Source organism: Rissa tridactyla, chromosome 15 (assembly GCF_028500815.1).
Source record: "Rissa tridactyla isolate bRisTri1 chromosome 15, bRisTri1.patW.cur.20221130, whole genome shotgun sequence".
NCBI lineage: Eukaryota > Metazoa > Chordata > Aves > Charadriiformes > Laridae > Rissa > Rissa tridactyla.
Window position 1 is genome coordinate 15,167,561 of NC_071480.1, and position 20,824 is coordinate 15,188,384.

Sequence of the window (20,824 nt, forward strand, 5' to 3'; positions counted from 1 at the left end):
TGTATACTCTTGCTGGGTAGGAGAATAGCTTGCAGTATTTTAATACAAAATATCTGTTGTTTGAAGCTTGATTCTTCAAGTCTGAAGTTAAAATTCCAAGAAGGAATGATAAACTAGTCATGCTGAATAAAAATAACAAAAACTTCTAAATTAATATTTTGACTGAGGGAAATGTGTTTCTTTTTAACTAATTTAAAAAATTAAAATTCTAGATGTGATTTTAGAGGTTCAGCAGATGTATATTATACGGGAAATGCAACCGCCCTAAGTGTCTAAAGCAAAACTTCAGATAGGTTGTGTATTTTATTTTCATGCTGTTAATTAAACTATAAGATTATTTGCTGAATTACCACATTTATGTAACCGTGAAGGTGTGAATCCTTAGAAAGTTTGATATGGTCACTGATGATAGATGTTTAAACATGTTGATGTGTGAATGGCAAAGTTCTTATTGTTGTTTTTTGTTCCAGGTAGGAGAAGACAGAGAGTGCATCGTCCTCGTTCTCCAATATTGGAAGAAAAAGATATCCCACCCTTGGAGTTTCCTAAATCCTCAGAGGACTTAATGGTGCCTAGTGAGCACATAATGAATGTTATTGCCATCTATGAGGTACTAAGGAACTTTGGCACTGTTTTACGCCTCTCTCCTTTTCGTTTTGAGGACTTCTGTGCTGCTCTGGTAAGTCAAGAGCAGTGCACGCTTATGGCAGAGATGCATATAGTGCTTTTAAAAGCAGTTTTACGTGAAGAAGACACTTCAAATACTACCTTTGGACCTGCTGACCTCAAAGATAGCGTTAATTCCACTTTGTATTTCATAGATGGAATGACGTGGCCAGAGGTTCTGCGGGTATATTGTGAGAGTGACAAGGAATACCATCATGTTCTTCCCTACCAAGAGACAGAGGACTATCCTTATGGACCAGTAGAGAATAAAATCAAAGTTCTGCAGTTCTTAGTGGATCAGTTTCTTACAACAAACATTGCACGTGAAGAGTTAATGTCAGAAGGTGTTATTCAGTATGATGATCATTGTAGGGTTTGTCACAAACTTGGGGATTTGCTTTGCTGTGAAACTTGTTCAGCTGTGTACCATTTGGAGTGCGTGAAACCACCTCTTGAGGAGGTGCCAGAAGATGAATGGCAGTGTGAGGTCTGCGTAGCACATAAGGTGCCTGGAGTAACTGACTGTGTTGCTGAAATCCAAAAAAATAAACCGTACATTCGACATGAACCTATTGGATATGACAGGCACAGACGAAAATACTGGTTCCTGAACAGAAGAATCATTGTGTAAGTAAACTAATAATTTAGTATTTTCCCAACAATAATACCGTATTGTATGTATTTTTACTATGTACTGTAAGTTGCTGTTGCCATTTAAGTCATTCTTGCTTTAGTTAAGACCGTTGCTTGCTGTTTTGTAAGTAGATTTCTAAAGACCACGTAATTAATCCATCGATTTTCTCCAAAATAAATATTCTCATAATCTATATAAAAAAGGAGAAAAATGCCAGGGCCTCCGGCTTAATTTTAATGTGCCTAAAACACACAAATGCGAGGAAAAGAAAGGGAATTTTAATGAGAACTCTCCAGTTTCTTGTAAAAGTTACTGAAAAGTAGTTTAACTCTCTGTGATCAGAAGGTGTATAGCAGACTAGTTTTGGTATACTGTCACTGGCTTGGGCAGTATTTGGCTGGTAGATGCTGGTGCTGGTTTGATGGTCTGCCGTTGGAGCTAAGACTGTCAGAGGCACTCAAAGGTATTCCCCGTAGCTATTAACTAGAAATGCAGAAAATATTGCACGTGAACCCTTCTGTAGGTGTAAACAAAGTCAAAATAGCAAGAAATGCCTGTCTTCAAGTGATCTACTTTGTATGTTTAATACAATTTCCTATTACCGGTTGGTCTTGAGGTGCTAATGTATCTCAAAACATTAATAATAATCAAACCCTTGTTAGTGAGGGCTTCTGCTCAGTTTTTTTTTACCTGAAAAGTTGAATCTGAAATCATAAAAATACTTCAAAATTTTTCACAAGAAAATAGCTGAAGCCTGTTTTTTCTTACACCAGGATGTTCTTATGTAATTGTTCTCATAATAGAAGAGAAATAGTATTTAAGTGAAATTAACGATATTGTTAATTTAGGGAAAATAAAGAGGTTTTACTAGATTTCTTGAAATACAATTTTCCATTCAGTGTTATGGAGTAAAAAAGCCACAGCTGAATGAATTTAGCAGAATTTCATACAAAACAGTTTACAGTGAATATTAAGATCTTAGCCAGTGTCTTTAAAAGGGATTGTACGGACTGTTGATGGCGTTACGTCTTGCAAACAAGACACTTCTAAGGACTTGTTTTAGTCCTTTAAAATATAGTGCCCTTTCTCCAATGTATGGTTAGCTGATGCCTTAAGTATTAATTACTTCTGCTCCTTGTTTCCTGTGTTCTTCTTTCACACTTGTGTGAAAGAAAAAAAAAAAAAAAGGAAGAGTCCATGTTTGATTATTTTTAGTTACAAATGCCACAGTAGTGTCAAGTAATCTTTTAAAAGATACAGGCACTCTTTTATACTCTTATTTTTTTTTTTATATTCTATGTTTATACTGAGTCATATGCAGTATGTGGTGTGTATCATTCAGATGCTTCAGCAGGATGTGATGGTCAGCCCGAAGCTGTTGATATCCTAATTTTTCCATTGCCTCACACGTAATTTTCTACCTTCTTTTTCCAGAAGACGAGTTGAAAGTCTGATTTTTTGCAAAAAGCCTGGTTGTGAAGGGCATGTAGCTGATATTCTTTTTGCTCTAGTTACCTGTGCTGTAATAACTTACAGTCTCTTCTGTGCATGGGTTTTATATCTTTCCTTTCAAACTGTCGAGCAGAAGGTTGTTTAAAGATGGGTTTGTCTCACTGCTCGACTGTACGGACAGAACAATTATATTGTGCTTGCCATTAGAGGCCTGGGAATTAACGTAAAAAAACCCAGTGTCACTTGGGAGGTGATTTTAAGACAAATAGGTAAATAAGAGGTAAATAGGCACCACCCCCCCAATATGTAGGCAGGTTGGTAATTATTTTTGACTAAACTTGATCTATGAAACAATGTATTTTTTCCAGTGAAGTAGAATGTTTGATGTTCAGAAGGTTTTGATACAGGCAGTATTTCAATGTATTTTAAATGAAAATAAATCAGGCAGGTGCTTCTTGATGCTTTGAAATCTACACACCTGAAAGTTATTTACACATTGGTAGTGATTTTAGCTGCACTAGAGAAGACATCTCCAAAGGTTAAATGTATTGAATATTTTTTTAATCATTTTGCATTCCTGTTAGAAGTTCAGTGGGCAAATAATTTGTTTAAAAAAAATCATAAATCAAGTTTTATGAATGAAAGTTTTGTGTCCTAATTGGGATTTATTTAAATAGAAAATACATTAGTATTCCATTTCACATCAAAATAGAAGAGAACTGTAAACAATACGGCAAAAGGAAAATTTTTATGGGATTTTCCATTTTACTGATTTTTTTGTTAGTGATTAAAATAATTTAAAACATAAATAGAAAAGTATTTTTAGGTTTACAAAGGCAAGAAGAAATGCAGTTCATCCATTAATAGTTTCCTGACTGTCTTTCATATTCTCATGCGGATCATCTAGGTTGAAAGCATCTTTCCCTGCTCATCCCTGTTGCCATTAGAAATTATGTCTTCCGCTAGTGTCAATGTGCCCGTGCATGCTTCCAGAACAACTTCTTTCTGAAGTATGTGGTTTGGGTTAAAAATTTTTGAAATCCTCCTGATGGAATTGGAAGAAAAGGCGGACAGGCCGTAGTTCTGGTAGGTCCGCAGCAGTAGCGCTCTTCAGCAGTGCGGTGGGGGATGTACAGGACCGACCAATTCCACTAGGCTTTTCAGAGAACTTTGCCATAATTAAATTTATGCATAAGGTACCTTAAAACTTTATGCTAAAGCCACTTCATAAGGGGACAAATGTATTTACTATAGAACTAAATTCCAAGAAAATCCACTTTAATAATTTACATAGATATTAAACTGTACTTCCATTTTTAATGTCCTTTAGATTCAGTAAGCTTGCTGTATTGCAAACCCAACCTTTTCGCATATATATATACTGAACAAGATCAAACCACACCTGATAACTGAAGGATAACTTAAAGGGTAACTGTCAAATGTTAAAACCTGAGATTCATGAAATGATATCATATCAGCTTTATTAAAATTACTAGAATGTGTTCACCAATGCCATGTGATCAAATACATCAGATCTACAATATAATAGATCTAAAAATAATCTGCACAAACACCGATTTGAAATCTTGCCCAGGGGGATTAGAGAATTGAAATCCTAAATTCTTGCATTTTTTTATTTTTCAAAGGGGTTTTTAGGGCTTTTTACTACTTCCCCCCCTTATAAATGTTATAAATCTCTCACACCACTGGTTTTCCCGTCTTTTAAAGGGTTTTGTAGTCCTGTTGTTCACTGCTACTTTTATTTCCACACTCACTGCGTCCTGAGGGTAATAAGCCTTGTCTAAGCCCATCATTGTGGGTTTGTTTTTCTTTTCAACCTCTTCTGTTTTACAAAGATGGAAAAGTGGATACTGAGGAGGTCTCCTTCCATACGTCCCCATCAGCAAATATCAACAAGATTTAAAATGAAAAAAAACCAAAACAAAACCAAAAAAGACAAGAGAAAATAAATTCCTGAGGTTTTATTTCAAGCTGTTAGCAAATATAGTATGATGTCTCCGGGTCAGTTGCGTTTGTTTTGCATGTGAAGGTTATTTCTGCAAGTTAACGAGTCAGGAAATTTAGGGCTTTGACTTGCATTCTCCTAGTAAACTGCTGCAGTGTTTTCACAAGTTATCTTTCTAGAAATACTGAGATGCATTGGATTTGTCATATGTCTATCAAAGAAGGTAATGAAACATTGTTTGGCTTTCATTTTGAAAGCAGAAATAAGACACAAACTGTTATTCCTGAGTTGAATGTATCATCTGTGAAGGTCAAAAATAGTTTCAACTTTTTTTCTGCAAGATTTGTCGTGCTGATTATGTGCTTATTGGATCCTCCTCTGTTTTCTCCAATTAATTGAAAAGGTTTTGGACCATCGATTGAATAGATTACTTTAAACGTTTTACTCAATTCTTCAGTTTCTAACTATATCAGCATGGAATCCAGGAAGGGTTGTGTCCACTTCACTGTTACTTCACTTGAAATTTTCTAGCATCTTCTTTGTTGTCATTTTTATCAGTCTTAAAACTTGCCTCTAAAGCCTGCCAGTGAATAGTTCCTGGCAGCAAAGGAGGCTGAAAGAGGTAGGAAATATTCATATGGTTCTTTTCTCCCTTGCTTTGGCCTCACTTAACGAATGTGACTCAGGGGCGTCCCTGGAGGGGAAGCAGACCTGTCCCAGCACCGGGCTGGCAGCGCTGCCTGCCTCCTCGGAGAAGAACACTGGGAACCACTCCTTGGGTAGATTCGCATCTTTCCAGCTTCGTTTTATGATAGCCTCTCTGATTTCTTCAAAGGGTAAAAGTAACATCCCTTTAGCCCATGCGAGAAGGTCTTCAGGGAAAGTGAGCTTAAATCTCTTAATTTTTAATTTAAGTCTTAACTAACTGACTGTCAAAAAGGATTGTGTAGAATGATTTCTGCTGTAGTTCTGTGACAGTTAGTGAGTTGGTAACGAGCACTCCAAGGCTTCCACTGGCATACACCTCACTCTTGAAAAGAAGTCTGACCAAACACGAGCTTCGTGTCGGCATACATAACAGCAAACTCGCGCTGTTTCATTTTCTGTCTGTGCTTTTGTCAAGAGAAAACCAGTTGCTGAACTTCTGTTACTAGGGCTGTGATAGCCTTTAATTCAAGAGAAATTCTGTGCCCAAAACCCTTTATAAATTAAGTAGAAGGGAAATAAAATACTCCTGGATAACCTTAGTGTCTGCTTCTAGAATATTATCTGAGCAGTTCTTTAATGGGTAGGTCTCCAATCACACATGGGAAGATTAGCTCTAGGTGCCTTCTGCAGAATATTCTCTGTGGCCTGGTGTTTTAATTCTTCACAGCGTCCCTCTGGCTTTTATGGGCCTGTAATATAGCATACCTTTACTGGTACTGAAGGCTTTTTCTTGAGTTATATAGGGAAATTGAAGATAACAGCTAATTGCTTTTCAGTCCGATGGAACACTAGAATAGAAAGAACTAATGGGAAAGGAAAAGACACATGCTTCGTGGGACTTTCAGGTGACATACATACGCATCCTGGACGCTTTGGCATAGCTGTAGCAGTTTCAGACTTGCTAAATGGGGGGAGAAAGTGGAAAAAGAAGAAAACGCTTGGATGATCACTGTCAAAATTTAATCAAGGTGTACAAGCCTCTGTGCCTTTGTGCTTGTCTGGACGTGGGTACTAGCACAGCCTGACTTCATGGAGTGATGAGACGATATAAAGCCTTCATGTTGTTGCATGTAAGGTCATAGAAGATGATGTATAAATGGCATATCTGTCTAGTAAATAATCATGTAATGAGCTAGGGGTTCAAAACGAAAGGTTGAAGTTCCCTCTTTGGTGAGTTAAGAAGTAACTAAAGTATAAACTTAGCAACAGCATGTTATTCTACAGTCCTGTTTGTAAGGAGTGTCTTGCTCTCGCCACTTCGTTGCACATTTGCCAGGGAAATGCAGAAGGCATCCTTTCCCTCTCCTTTTTACTTAAGCATTTTGTTTCATCCTTTTCTTTCCTCTTGCTGTATAAAGCTGTATTTCCTGCATTCTCGTCTCCCCTTCCATCTTAGGTTTTGGGTGTTTGCCTTTATCTTCCTTTTCTGTGGCTTTTGTTCACAAAGAATAATAAAGGTGCTGCCATTCCTATTGTTGTTACGAAATAAGTTTCTTGGTTTGGAGGAAACATAGTTTAAATAATAATTTTTCTTTAACATAGAAAGCTACAGGCATAGAATATTCCATAGTGTCAAATGATTGTCAACGTTCATCTGTTGCTTTTTGATGTGTAGTATGTGGGCAGTCTTCCTGAAATGAGCTGTTTTCTGAGAAAATTTGTCAAACTTAACAATGCTAACTTGTTAAAACTAATGGAAAGTTACTGGTAGCCTAGAGGAGTAAATGGGTAAAGTAGAATTAGTTGCTTTTTATGAGCAAAGGCCTTTGAGACAAATTATAGTATTTCTTTGCAATTGGTTCTATCATAAAAACCAAAGTCTGTTTTGTAGTAATGGTTGTGATAAATTAGCAGTTGAATTTGAGTAATGTTGCCATTATATACTTCATACCCACCTTGGTTTAGTAGTATTCTGATTAAGTTGCGGATATTACAGTTGTTTCATAAACAGAACGTGGAAAACAGTAGATAGATGATGATCAGGTTGCCTTAATGGTGGTTTGGCTTTCTGAATATCTGAGGCCAGTTTTTACCATCTTTAACGTATCAGCCATGTGGAGGCAGCCAGTCGAGAGGAACACAAAAGAAACCTTACAAGGGCAGACCTGGGAAATGACAATCAGTTTTCCATTCCTATTGAGAATTTCGTTCAGAAGTATTAGTGGGCCAGAGGCCTGTAATGCTTTTACAGGTAGTGCAAGTGTAGCAGTAGTTTATCTCCTCTTCCACCTGTGGAGGCCAGGCTGATAAACCGTTGTGTCACCTCGTACGATGTTGCAGAAATGCATGGTCCTGCCTACAGCCAGCCTGGATCCAGTGGCTGCTGCTTACCAGGACCCAACAAGCCAAGCTGAAGTCAAGCAGCCTTCTGCGGAACCGCTTGGAGCGTCCTCCTTACGCTCTCCAGCCCTCTGGGAGAGCCTGTTACCCGAGACATTTATGGAGTTCACGTGGGTCTGGTGGCCCTGTTGAGATGCTTTTGTCACTCTGGTCCTTCAGTAGTTTTGTCTCGGCTTGTGGTGTTATGGAGTACCCCAGATAAAAAAGTGTGGAAAACCCTTGATCTTTTCATAGGATCGTATTGTGACTCTGTTGTCCCCTACTGACCCGCTCACAGGTGAATGCCGTAGGGATACTAATATAAACTACTTTATGAAAGTGACATTCTACACTTTGAATTTCCTAAGCACTATTTCCTGAAAATGCAGTCAGAAACACTAACCTTTATGGATTCTGGAGCCATACCCTCTCTCATTGCAAATTGTGTGAGACTTAGTAGATTACTAGTTACACTAATGGTAAACATAATGAGAATAAACCCTGTTGCCAGATTGGACAAACCAGTTTTAAGGAGATTCTTCAAAAGTTTTCCCGAGGAAGTTGTCATGAGAACTTCTGAGGGGATGAAAAAAAGGGAGGAAAGCAAGAAAGGAGTATTTGGGTACTGAACTGGGTGTATGTAAGTGTCCTCGTGTGATTTGTTTATTCACATTCAGGTATTGGCATTTAATAGTTTTCTACAAAAAAGTAGGCTGATACTAATTTTTGTCATTTATCCAGATATTTTTAATTTTTTTTTATACTCTTACAGAGAGGAAGATTCAGAAAGTGAGAAAGATAAGAAAATCTGGTACTATAGCACAAAGATACAGCTGGCAGAGTTAGTTGAATGCCTAGACAAAGATTACTGGGAAGCTGACCTATGTAAAACTCTGGAAGAGATGCGTGAGGAAATTCATCGGCACATGGATGTGACAGAAGACCTGACTAATAAAGCAAGGGGCAACAACAAGTCTTTCCTTTCTGCAGCAAATGGTAAGAATATTTTGTTTAATGGGAATAGATGTTGCACTTAGATCAAATACCAGTGTATATGTATTTTATTATAAGAAGTTTATAGAAGTTGATGGAGAATTTCCACGCAGGTGTACCAGCATGGCTGTGTAGTGCTGACTACTTGCAGCACTGTTTCATGTATTCCAATGAGACGTGGAGTGGCAAAAGTATTGGAGCTCTAATATTTGCACCAATATTATGGAAAGTGTGGAATAATGCATGTCTCCTCTGCAGTTCCCCACCAGCTTAATTTATCTAACTTGCAGCAATAAATAGCAATACAAATCTGTGAAGGTTTGAACTTCGGTTCTAGGGAATATGTGAAGATTAGATACTCAGGTTTAAAAGTGGATTTAAGTCATCACTATATAAATGCATAACTGAGCAATCAATAATTAGATCTTTGGAATTGTTTCTTCCAAGTGGGGAAAAGTAGTAAGAAGTTGGATGTTATCTTTTATCTCATCGAAAAGTAGTATTTATGTCATGTTATTTCTGCTCAGTGGCTCTGTAGGTGGTGGTGTGTTGTTTATTGATGGCAACATACGTTCTATTGTAGATGAAATTTTGGACGTTATCAGAGCAAGAAAAGGAGAAATAGTGGAAGACAAAAACACAGCAGATGATGAAGAAAAGGCCAAAAGTGATGTTGATAATGACCAGACGGATGCTGAGAGGGGCAAGGAAGAATCTGGAGACCAAGATAAAATTGAGCAGACATCCACTGAGGAAGATGCGGAAAAAGTGAAAACAGAAGGTAAAGAAACTATGACTGTGCTTTAACAACTTCATTTAAGTAAAGGGAATTTTTAGTTAAGATCCTCACATTTCTTTAAGTGTTAATGGGGTATTTATTTTTTTTTAATGATTCTCTAAGTTATTTTTTTAAGTAATAGGTGATATTTCTCAGTTTCTTTGTGGTTGTATGTTTCAATTATTAAGTAATTTCAACAATTTTCCTACTTTTCAAGTTAAATACAGCTAGCTTGTCGATACCTTGGCTTGAGGTACAGGTGGCACTTACAGGTTGTGATCAACACATTTGTAATAAGCAATATTACATCATTTTTAACATTGTTTTCGTCATCAGAATTAGTGTGTTCTTTGAGTCTGAGACAATACTATCTCGCAGAAAAAAAAAAAAGAGAAAAAGAAAGAGAAAAAAAAGAGGAAAGGAGAAAGCTTGTTGTTTTTCAGCGTTATCAAACAAACAAAGCTGCTGAAGTTGCTTTCTATGGATGATGCCAAACGACATCCTGAAACATACTAAAGAATATCCCTAAAGTTTTGTTGTGCATTTTACTGTAGAGGCAACAGTCGTTGGGGATAAAAGTAACTCTGTGACATCAAGCACTGATGACAGCAACACAAATCCTTCTGCAGGAGAGACTAGTTGCTCTGAAGGGAAGAACGCAATGGGGTGTCAGTCAGAAACCTTTGATAGCAACAACGTGGCAGAGAAGAAGGTGGCATCAGAGCTCCCTCAGGAACTCTCAGGTACAGAAGGCACTGTTACCGATGCCTCTGTAATTTGGGGAATCTGTTAAGTTTTCTATCCGGTTTGTCCACTAAAACCATTCACAGCGCATATCACTCATGCTGTTTGCTTGCAGTGCCATCCTTTACTGCTACGTTGTCATTAACATTTCAAAGTTAATTTTCTTGCAACTAGTGCTTGAAATTCGTGGTCCTCCGTGACATTAGCATTTGTTTCCATGCCTTCCAAAGATGACTATGGCTAAGCTTTTTATGTTCTATTTTCTGTATATTTTATTTTTCCATAGTGATCCATAATGATCATTAGCATCCTATCAAAGTTTATTTCAAATCCTAATTTGCTGCTGGCTTGTTTATTATTTTAACCTCTCATTTACTGTATAAATTACTAACAAACAAAGTATTTTCGTTCACGTGAGTAAACCGTTGCACTGAAATGTCAAGATTAAAATTGCCATGCTAGGAATTTTAAACAGATTTCAGAATTGTAAGCACAGGGGCTCTTGTTGTATTTTAACGTGTTTTGTTCTGCCATGACAGTGATTCAAAAGTAGTAATATACACTAATGAAAAAACCACCCAAATTTTAGATTTAAGAATAAATGGTACTTGATTAGGTGTAATGTAAATTATCAGTGTGGCATTTTAGAATGATACTCTATTACATTTAGAATTATATCCTATTAACAAGCTTTACTACATAACCAGATGTTGTTCTAAACATCTGAATACTGTTAAAATAATCAGAATTTTATTTTCTGTTCTTAAAAATGTAAAAATACTCTAATCTGTGATGTAGCCATACTCAGTCTTTTGTGTTTTAAAAAATGTTAGTAAACGTTTCTCTCCTACGGAAATAGTTCTGCATTCAGATACAGATGCGCTCCTTGAACTTGCAGATGCGAATGCATCCAGACCTTGTAATGAACTTTGTTAACAGGAGGAGAAAATGAAAGTTAAGATTAATCCCTAATCTGGAAGCCTTGTAATGCACTTTTTTAATGCAGAAAATGTCCTAGTGCTTGGGACAAAAAGCACACATTTTAGATATTTAACCAAATTTTTTTGCCTGTTGTCATATTTTTTTATTCCATTTTGAAGTTAAAATAACTGTATAGAGGTTTAATGGAAAAGATACACATCCTATAACTTTGTTCCAGGCACATTTGTGGGTTCGACCTGTATTTTAAAGATTCACTTTCATTATTTCTTTATTATACTTTCACAGGTAGTTTTCTCCTTCCAAAGCTTCTAGTTTGTTTTCACAGTAGTGGGCTTTTTTTGTAGGAGAGTGTGTGTACGCAGAGGGTTCTTCCTCAAGTCTAACTTACTGTAGTCAGAGTGGTATTTCTGTTCCTGTTATGAAATTTCAGTTTGAGACTTATTTCGGAGGGAGGGAGGGAGAGATACTGAACCAGCAGCGGTGAGGCAGCTGCCCCCAGAGAGGGGGAAAATAAGAGTAAAACGCAAAGCTAGACGAGAACGTCTGTCACCATCCTTGTTAAACGCAGTGTGGGTATGAGTCTGTTACTAAGAGTCTTGTTTGGGTGCTTCCCGTCCGAACAGCAGGCACCATGAGTGGTTCTGATTTTCCTCTTACTAAAAAGGGAAATGGATCGAAGGGTGGTGGCCACCCACTTGGCAGAGCCAGAAATCAAGACACATTCGGGTTAGGGATCTTCTAAGAATCCCAGAATATTTATCTAATTGTCTTTCTGCTAGGAGTGAATATGTCACAAAAAGGACGTTTTGTTCTGTCACGTTTCTTAATAACAACAGAGTCCCTGATGTTTTGGAAGAATTCTAGAAACGGAAAAAAATCTTGCATTTTTTAAACAACTAAGCCGTCTCTTGTGCACAAAACCAAGACAATGTTGTTTTGAGAGATTGTGGCTTGTTCTTACTGGGAAGCTGAGTGATTTATTTCTAGGTAGCTGCAGTTTGCTGGTGCTTTAGTCAGAAGATCAAACTCGGGCAGTATGCCGTGGCAATGATGTCCACAGCTGTCAGGCAGATGGCAACAAGGCCAACTGAGGACCAAGAACGTGGTTGCCCTACTGAGCTTGAAGCACCGTCTAGTCCCATCAGATTGTAAGAAGGAGGCTGATATTTTAAGTTCTCAGAGGAGGAGTTAAGATACAGAGTGGTGCCAACTGAACTGAAATCTGTGGGATTCCTCAGAATTAATGTGCTGAATCACAGTTCACACAATCAAAGACTCGGTGGAAAACTGGAGGGGAACTGAAAGGTGTATGCTTTGAGGAACAGCTAAAGCACAAGAAAATTGAAAGAAATAAAATCATAGAAGCTGCAGGAATACCAAATTTCATGAAATCTGCAAAACAAAGTCTCAGTTAGAGGGTTCTCTGTGTGTGCATCTATAGAAAAAATTGTCTTGTGTTTAAAATACATTCGTATTTCATCCAAATAGGAATTTCAGTTCTTCAGAGCTGTAAAAGTTGAAACTGCTTGAAACGGAACAAAAAATACTTTCATGGATACAGTGCTCTGGAGGAAATCAATATTTTATGGGTATTTCTCTCCAGTCCAGCAAAAGATGTTCATCTGACTCCTTTTTTTTTTTTGATGAAAAATTTAAAGCTAGAAAAAATTGCATTGATCCAATTTAAAAGAAAAACTAAAAATGAAGTTGTTCTTTTGTAGAAGAAACTGGTCAGATGATCCCTAGCACCAGTAGCAGTGCATCTGCTGCGCCTCTGCAGCCAGATGTTGAAAACAGCAACGGGAGCGAGCTGGGCGCGGGGCAGAATGACTCCATTAAGACGCCTGATGATGCTGAAAATGCAGAGAGGGGATCCCAGACTTCAGAAGACATAGGTAATAATAATAGCGTCCTGACTTTCATTTTATGCTTCTTTTTATTTTATAACTCGCATACATCAGTAGAAAACTTCCAATTTTTAAGTTTGTTTTAAAAGCCTGTTTTTCCTGGGCAGGAGAGAAATCTAATGGTGAAAGAAGTGATTCTCCAGGCGCAGGAAAAGGCACGCCAGGTTCGACGCGAATGCTCACAAGATTACGAAATCCAGATAGCAAGTTGAGCCAGATGAAAAGCCAGCAGGTTGCTGCTGCAGCACACGAAGCAAATAAATTATATAAAGAAGGCAGAGAGGTTTGTGCACATCTTGGAAAACTCAACAAGTGTGAAAACTGTTTTAAAAAACTGATAATCTTCTTAAAAATAACAGAAGTTATTTTGGCAGACTGTGGAGGTACTTTAAAAAAAAAAAGAGTAAAAACAAATTAGGAAATGGTGGAAGTGCGGTATCGCAGGAACCTTTTTTCCTCCTTCTCCGTTGCAGTTGATCTCTGAGTTGCTGCCAACAGAGTGGCTTGAGAGTGACCCCGTGCGCTTCACCGCACTGGTCATAAAAGTTAGAGAATTGTTTACTGTATAGCCAGTAATAAGTTATATGCATTTTGTCCCACTTCTGTCTTCAAATTCCTCAGAACTGGTGTGCCAAAACTACAACTTTGCAGTGGTTTGTGTTTGATTGTTGTTTGAATACCTAGGCAATAGCCACACTTCCAGTTCCTAACAATCTGTACTGGCACACCATGCCCATTTAAAGGCAATCATTGCAAAATTGTAGCACTGCTTGATGTAGACAAAAGTGAAATCTCTCTCTTAAACGTCTGCCAGTTGGGATACAGTTTTTGTGCATCGTTTGTATGGCTATAGGTTGTTTGTTGGGTTTTTGGTGCTTTGTTTTGTGGTGTGGTTTTGTTGTTTGGTGTTGTTTGGTGTTTTTTTAAGTAGCCCAGTTTCTCTGGGTATTTAAGAAGTGTTTAAGGAGTTCTTTGCAGTTAGTTGTCTGCATATTGTTTGGTGTATTAATTTTATTTTTGTTAACTGGTTTGCCTTGTAAGTTAGCATTTAGCATATTCATTCATAAACCTCTCAAATTTGGAACTCAGTTATGAGTAATTAGACCAGTGATGTTATCCATGCCGTGTTTTCAAAGTCAAAGATGTTTGTTTGCTTAGCTACGTGTATGAATTCTGTGATTTACCCAGGAGGGGTTTCACAGAAAGCTTACTTAAGTTTAGTGAAGCTATTTTCCCACAGCTGTCTCCCTCAATGAGCATAATTCAGACCAGCAAACAGGGTTCCTGTTTGACGTCCCGAGGAGCCTGGATGATGGGTTGTTTAATGTTAAAGTTGATCTTTGGGAATATCTTGACTCTATCTAGAATCAGGGATGAAGTACCTATATAGAGTATATCAGGTAAACAGTTATTTGCTTCTACAAACTGATGCAAGGTATTTTTTTGTATTCTATATGTAGACAGTTGAAGCCTAAATCATAAGTAAGTAAATAGAAATATTTGAAACTTAAGTGAATCTTTAAAATCAGTTTTTCTTTCCCAAGGTTCTGGTGGTCAACTCTCAAGGTGAAGTCTCCCGAATGAACACAAAGAAGGAAGTCGTGATGAAAGGAAATATCAACAATTATTTCAAATTAGGGCAAGAGGGGAAGTATCGTGTTTATCATAATCAGTATGCCACTAATTCATTTGCATTGAACAAGCACCAGCACAGGGAAGACCATGACAAGAGACGGCATCTCTCGCACAAATTCTGTCTGACTCCTGCTGGAGAGTTCAAATGGAACGGGTCTGTACATGGGTCCAAAGTTCTCACCATATCCACCTTGAGGCTAACTATTATTCAGCTAGAAAACAATATCCCGGCGTCATTCCTTCACCCTAACTGGGCTTCCCACAGGTAAATTAATACATGAAAATATATATTTTCTTGTTTTACTTGTAATTTTGTTAACTGTATTAATAAGCAGTGGTCTTTGTTTTTTTTCAAAATCAGTGATTTCCAAGCACTGTGTGCTTCAATATATTAAGATATAAGATAACACGTTTGTGTTTTGTGATGGACGGCGAAAAGGATTGCACATTTGAATAAAGTATTAAAATATAGGAGGTTTTATCCTACCATTAAATCTATGTTGTATTAGTGCATGTATATGTTTCAGGTTTTTGTCTCTTTTCCAATTTAGGTCTAACTGGATTAAGGCTGTTCAGATGTGCAGCAAACCTAGAGAATTTGCACTAGCGCTGGCTATATTGGAATGTGCAATTAAACCAGTTGTCATGCTGCCAATCTGGCGGGAATCGTTGGGGCACACTAGGTAAAATAAATAAGCATAACGATCTTTTTGAATATGAGAACTTTACTTTGTTTTACAATTACTAGTTCCTCTAAGCCTGTAAGAATTATGTTTAAATTTAGTCAGTCAATTCAGCACCTGAAGTGTTTTTTCTCAACCAGAAACACTGAAAATACTCAACAAGATTTTTATAATGTCATTGCTCCTGCGAAGCAAGTTGGTTTTCTTTCTGTGAGCCACAGTCTCAATTTTGGGAGACTAGGAAAGCAAATTTCAACACACTCAGTTCAGCCGAGTCCCGTCTTTTGTCTCTTGTTGTGTCATAGAAGCCGAAACTAAATGTGTCTGATGTTAGACCCAGTGGCAGGCAGCGGTGTTTGCCTTACTGGAACAGCCAAAAAAAGCAGCGTTCCTATTGCAAGTGATACAGATAACCTGACATTGGGCCTTCCTCTTAACTTCAGATGTTTAAAATTGTTCAAAGGGGAAGTATATGTGGCTCTTTGACTTCTTACAAGATCCTGTACTTAAATGTACTTAAATCTGTATGTATTAGATTACGCAGAATGACAGCAATAGAAAGAGAAGAAAAGGAGAAAGTGAAAAAAAAGGAGAGAAAACAAGAAGAAGAAGAAACAATGCAGCAAGCTACATGGGTGAAATACACATTTCCTGTCAAACATCAGGTAAGGTTTTCTTTTGTGTGAAGAACAAAAAAAAAACCAAACAGAAATTGTTGGTTTCATACTCTTTTTCTGTTTTCATTTTAAACTTAAAATTTTAATGTCATTGCGTTACTCTCTGCCATTGGAGCAGGAACCATGCCCACGTATTCCAGCACATAATCTTGGTCTGAACTAAAGTTGACGTGCATTATGCTCTCAGTGACACTGCCTGAGTTGACAGGGGTTTGTCTGCAAAATGCAGCCGTTCCTCATGGAAGGGTTCTAGATGGTTACTGGAATCTTGGCTGTCTGTCTGTCCCTCGTCAGTGCTCCCCTCCCATCCCTGCTTCCCCCCCAAAAAAGCTAGCCTTTATTTTGGAAGGTATATAATACGATGAGAACTACTGTAGAAACCTCTCTGTTCTCCTACAGTAGATATTAAATACTTTTTTGGAGTGTTTCTTTGCTCTAAATTTATTTGTTGTAACAAATACAGGTTGATTCAAGAAACTTGTATAATCTTTCAGCTTTTAGGTAAATAGATTCTCATAGTTACACAGCTTTTAGATGTTACTATAATAGAATCAATTATCAGCAGATATATCTTTAATTTGGGATAGTATGTTATTTCACAGATGTAATTCCACTTGCTCGAAAAAGTCTGTGAATTGAAGTTTCTTGGTTTGGGGTTTTTTAAATCATTTTAGGTTCTTAAATCAATACATACATTAATAATGCAGTAAATAGCACCATTAAAACTACTATTTTTAAAATATTTAACAGGTTTGGAAGCAAAAAGGAGAGGAATATAGAGTAACGGGATATGGTGGCTGGAGCTGGATTAGTAAAACACATGTCCACAGGTTTATGCCCAAACTGCCTGGAAATACTAACACGAATTACAGAAAGTTGCTACCAAGTAAGTGTCTGCATTGCTTACATTTTTTGTAGTTACTAACATGCGGCTTTTTATTGCTTATTCAGTTAATTATTTGCATGTGATGTTTGTTACGTAGACTTTCCCTGTTGCTTTTAACCGGACTAAGCACGAAATGGATGCTGCTGCTTCCAGTGTTGTCTGCGTGATTGTTAGATTCGATTTGTCTCGCTTTCTGCATTGCAATGAATAGCCACTACAGTGTTAAGCACAGTTGCTTGAATACTAATGTCCATTCTGGCTTAACTGTAGAAATCAAAATTATTACAAATTATTAGTGAGTTTTCGCAGTCTGAATTAATATGCTCTTAAAAGGCTGGGTTTTCAGAAAGTGGTATTTAGTTTCCTGAAAAATGGGTGGGGATTTTGGTGGTTTGGGGTGTTTGTTTGTTTTTGTTTGGTTGGTTTGGTTGCGTTTTTATTTGGGTTCTTGTTTGTGTGTTTTAAAGAAAAGCTGAACATGGGCTCCTGAAAAAATAATTTAAATGAAACATTTTATCTCTGGTGGGCTTTTAGATATTTTATTATTATTCAGTATTGCACTAAGCTTAATCTGTGATGTTACAATTGTATACTTAATTCTGTTACTGAATTTCAGTAATGATGTGTGAATGATCTGAGAGGTAAACTAACATACATTAAAGTGTATCAGAGTATGAAAAATATTCTGAATAATTGTAACCGTTTAATTAATTTGTTAATAGCAAAGAGTGAAGATGAAAAATGCAACTTGGATAAACGAAAAGGTCCAATTAAGGTAAAACCAGAGAAGGACAGAACAAAGGATTCTAGTGATCTGCAAGCAAAAGACAAAGCAGATGTTTCAGAAACCTTGGAGAAAGAAGTGAAAGAAGAAAAGTCGCATGAAGAAAAAGTAGAAGTTGATACAATTTCTGAAAATCTAGATCATGCAAAAGACAAAGGTGATATGCTTAAGTTATTATAAAACTAGCTACTCGTTACATAGATATGTAAAAGCATAGGACCTCAGAAATAACTGTTGAAAAACCCTGTAACAGGTTCTGTCAAGACATTTTAAATGTCTCAGTTAAATGATTGCTTACAATCCCTTGTAGTAATGTCTGACGTTTTTGTTTCCTTTTTCTTGAAATCTATTAATATGCTAAAAGGTCCGCTTGTTTCTTAGTACTTAATGTAAAAATACAGTTTGGTATTCATTGTCAGGGGAGCTTACTGATTCAGAGTTATTTCTTCTTCACAGCTGAAAAAGAAATCGATGGTGAAAATGATAAAGTCATCAAGGAAGAACCTATGGATGTAGACGATGTGAAAATTGAATCCCCCGTAAAAGATGAGGATAGTGATTGTAAGCTGGATATAATCAATGTCAGCGAGGGATTTCATTTAAGGACTTGCTACAAAAGGAAAGTAAAATCATCAAAATTAGATGGACTACTTGAGAGGCGAATAAAACAGTTTACACTGGAAGAAAAACAACGTCTGGAAAGGATGAAGCTGGAGGCTAGTGCTAAAACAGTAGGCATTCGATCTGTAAGCCCCCAGAAAAACATAAATGAGCTGCAAATGAGAAAAGTAAAAGAAGGAAGCCAGTTCAACGTGTCTTCTCAAGATCAAACCGGTGTTTCAGATAAGACCCAAACCGAAGATGCAGAACAGGACTGCTTGGCGATGGGCAGCATCGCTTGTACCAAGAGTGGTGAGCTAGATGAACCCTCTTTGCCTTTGACAAACAGGTTGTCAAAGAGAGAAGGCCGGCTGCTGGATGAAGACTCACCTCGGTCCTCCGATGGTGAAAGCTCCGTTCAGAATGATAGTAAAGACAATCCTGAACCTATGACTGCTGATAAGTGTCAAGGACAAGAGGTTCTTGGGCAGCCTGAGAGTTCCTTTGTGGATGGCTTGAAACAAACAAATGCAGAAGGTAGAAGCAAATGGGATGTTTCAGGAACAAGTGAAATACCTTTGCAAGAAAAACTACCTGTTACCAGAGCGGCTCAGCGTGAACGTGAAAACTTGGAGCCAGTGACTACTGAAAGCAGCTGTAGAAAAGATGCTCTGGCCACTCTTGAAAGCACAGATTCAGAAGGGAATTCTGAACAGCAGAGCAAAGATCCAGAAAACAACTGTGTGATAAAAAGCCATATTGAACCAACATCCTCTCAAGAAAGTGAAATGGAGGAGGAAATTGCTCCAGGAAAGACTGAAAGTAAATCTGAAAATAAGACTATATTTCACCAAAAATCAGTTAGTAAAGATCTAGAACCATTTAAAAAAGAGCTGATTTCTGAAAGAAACCTTGAAAGTCAAACGCCGGAACACATCGATGAGGTAGAAGTTGATGAGGATTTACGGAGCTCTAAACTAACTGAGGCTAATGGTCAAAAGAAAGGTCAGGAACTGCAAGTGGAGACAGGTACCATAAACAAATATCTTGATCAGACAAATCTAAACAGTGTTACTGACAAAAAGAATAATAAAGATGAAGAAACTGAGAGAGAAAAAGAAAAATCAGCATTTCAAATGAACGGAAAAGACAATGACATTAAAGTATTATCAAATGATGACCGCTTAGTTAAGGATACCTGTGAAACTAAGGCAGGGGGTGATATTGAACCAAAAGTTAATAATATTAATAAATCCATTCCAGAACATGAAATAAAACCATTAACTTTTAAGGAATCTTCAGTAAAACCATTCATGAATGGTGACATCATGACAGAGGACACAAAGGACAAAAATAACATGGACCCCAAGTCACGTCTGCAGAGTTCACCTGAGTTTGAATCTGGAGAGAGTCCTCAGCCACCAGATGAAGTTCCCAAGTACGTGCAGAAAACTGAAGAAAAACAGCTTTCTCCTGAGAGATCTGCCTTTGTGGGCTCTGCTTCCACACCAACGCATACTCTCTGTAAAGAAAATAACCTGAATAGTGAAACAGAATCTATGGAAACGGAAGTAACTGAGGATAAGAAAGTCGCTCCATCACCTGTAACCTCATGCGAGGAATCTAGCTTGAGTAGTGACTTTGCTGATCAGAACGGTGTACAGACATATAAAATGGAAAATATCAACGGAGAAAGTAAAGTAAAAACTGTTATTACTGAAGTGACTACCACAACATCAACTGTGTCTACAGAATCCAAAACTGTGTTTAAAGTTGCAGAGACTCTAGCTTCTAATGATGAGAAAACAACAGTAGTATCATCTACAGAAAACTGTGCCATATCCACTGTAACCACCACCACTACTGTAACGAAGCTTACCACTCCAGCTACAGACAGTAACGCTGACGTCATTTCTGTACAAGAGCGTAGTAAAACAGTGGTCACAACAACAGTAACCGATTCACTGACCACTCCAGAAGGCACCTTGGTGACTTCCATGACCGTCAGCAAAGAATATTCTACAAAAGACAAAGTGAAGTTGATGAAATTTGCAAGACCCAAAAAAACTCGTTCTGGAACTGCCTTACCATCTTACAGAAAATTTGTTACCAAAAGCAGTAAAAAAAGCATATTTGTTTTACCCAATGATGACTTGAAAAAGCTGGCCAGAAAAGGAGGGATCAGAGAAGTTCCCTATTTCAATTACAATGCAAAGCCTGCCTTGGATATCTGGCCATATCCATCCCCAAGGCCAACTTTTGGGATCACTTGGAGGTACATACTTTGTGTTTTTGAAGAAAAGTTTAGGATGCGATGAAATTAATTGAATTTTAAAATACAAGTGGTATACATATTTGTGCCCAAACATGCAAATTTTGCTGTTTGTTATTCAATAATTTTCTATAGTCTTCAATAAAGGTAGAGTGGAAAACCTTTGTCCCGTTGGTTT

At 37.5% G+C, this 20,824-nt stretch overlaps 1 protein-coding gene across 15 annotated transcripts in view; it reads left to right on the forward strand.

Annotated features, from left to right (window-relative positions):
* The window catches only part of BPTF (bromodomain PHD finger transcription factor), a 58,848-nt gene that overhangs the window by 12,667 nt on the left and 25,357 nt on the right, over positions 1–20,824 (forward strand). For 9 of the 15 annotated variants that reach the window (XM_054221224.1, XM_054221221.1, XM_054221229.1 and 6 more), the window contains exons 2-13: positions 475–1,293; positions 8,518–8,741; positions 9,322–9,519; positions 10,071–10,259; positions 12,924–13,097; positions 13,217–13,392; positions 14,654–15,009; positions 15,296–15,427; positions 15,963–16,092; positions 16,855–16,990; positions 17,713–17,931; positions 18,231–20,649. In XM_054221224.1, the coding sequence (XP_054077199.1) occupies positions 475–1,293; positions 8,518–8,741; positions 9,322–9,519; positions 10,071–10,259; positions 12,924–13,097; positions 13,217–13,392; positions 14,654–15,009; positions 15,296–15,427; positions 15,963–16,092; positions 16,855–16,990; positions 17,713–17,931; positions 18,231–20,649 (5,172 nt within the window). Of the gene's footprint in view, positions 1–470; positions 1,294–8,517; positions 8,742–9,321; positions 9,520–10,070; positions 10,260–12,923; positions 13,098–13,216; positions 13,393–14,653; positions 15,010–15,295; positions 15,428–15,962; positions 16,093–16,854; positions 16,991–17,712; positions 17,932–18,230; positions 20,650–20,824 lie in introns of those variants that run through there. The other 6 variants (XM_054221222.1, XM_054221227.1, XM_054221236.1 and 3 more) reach the window with 4 other exon arrangements.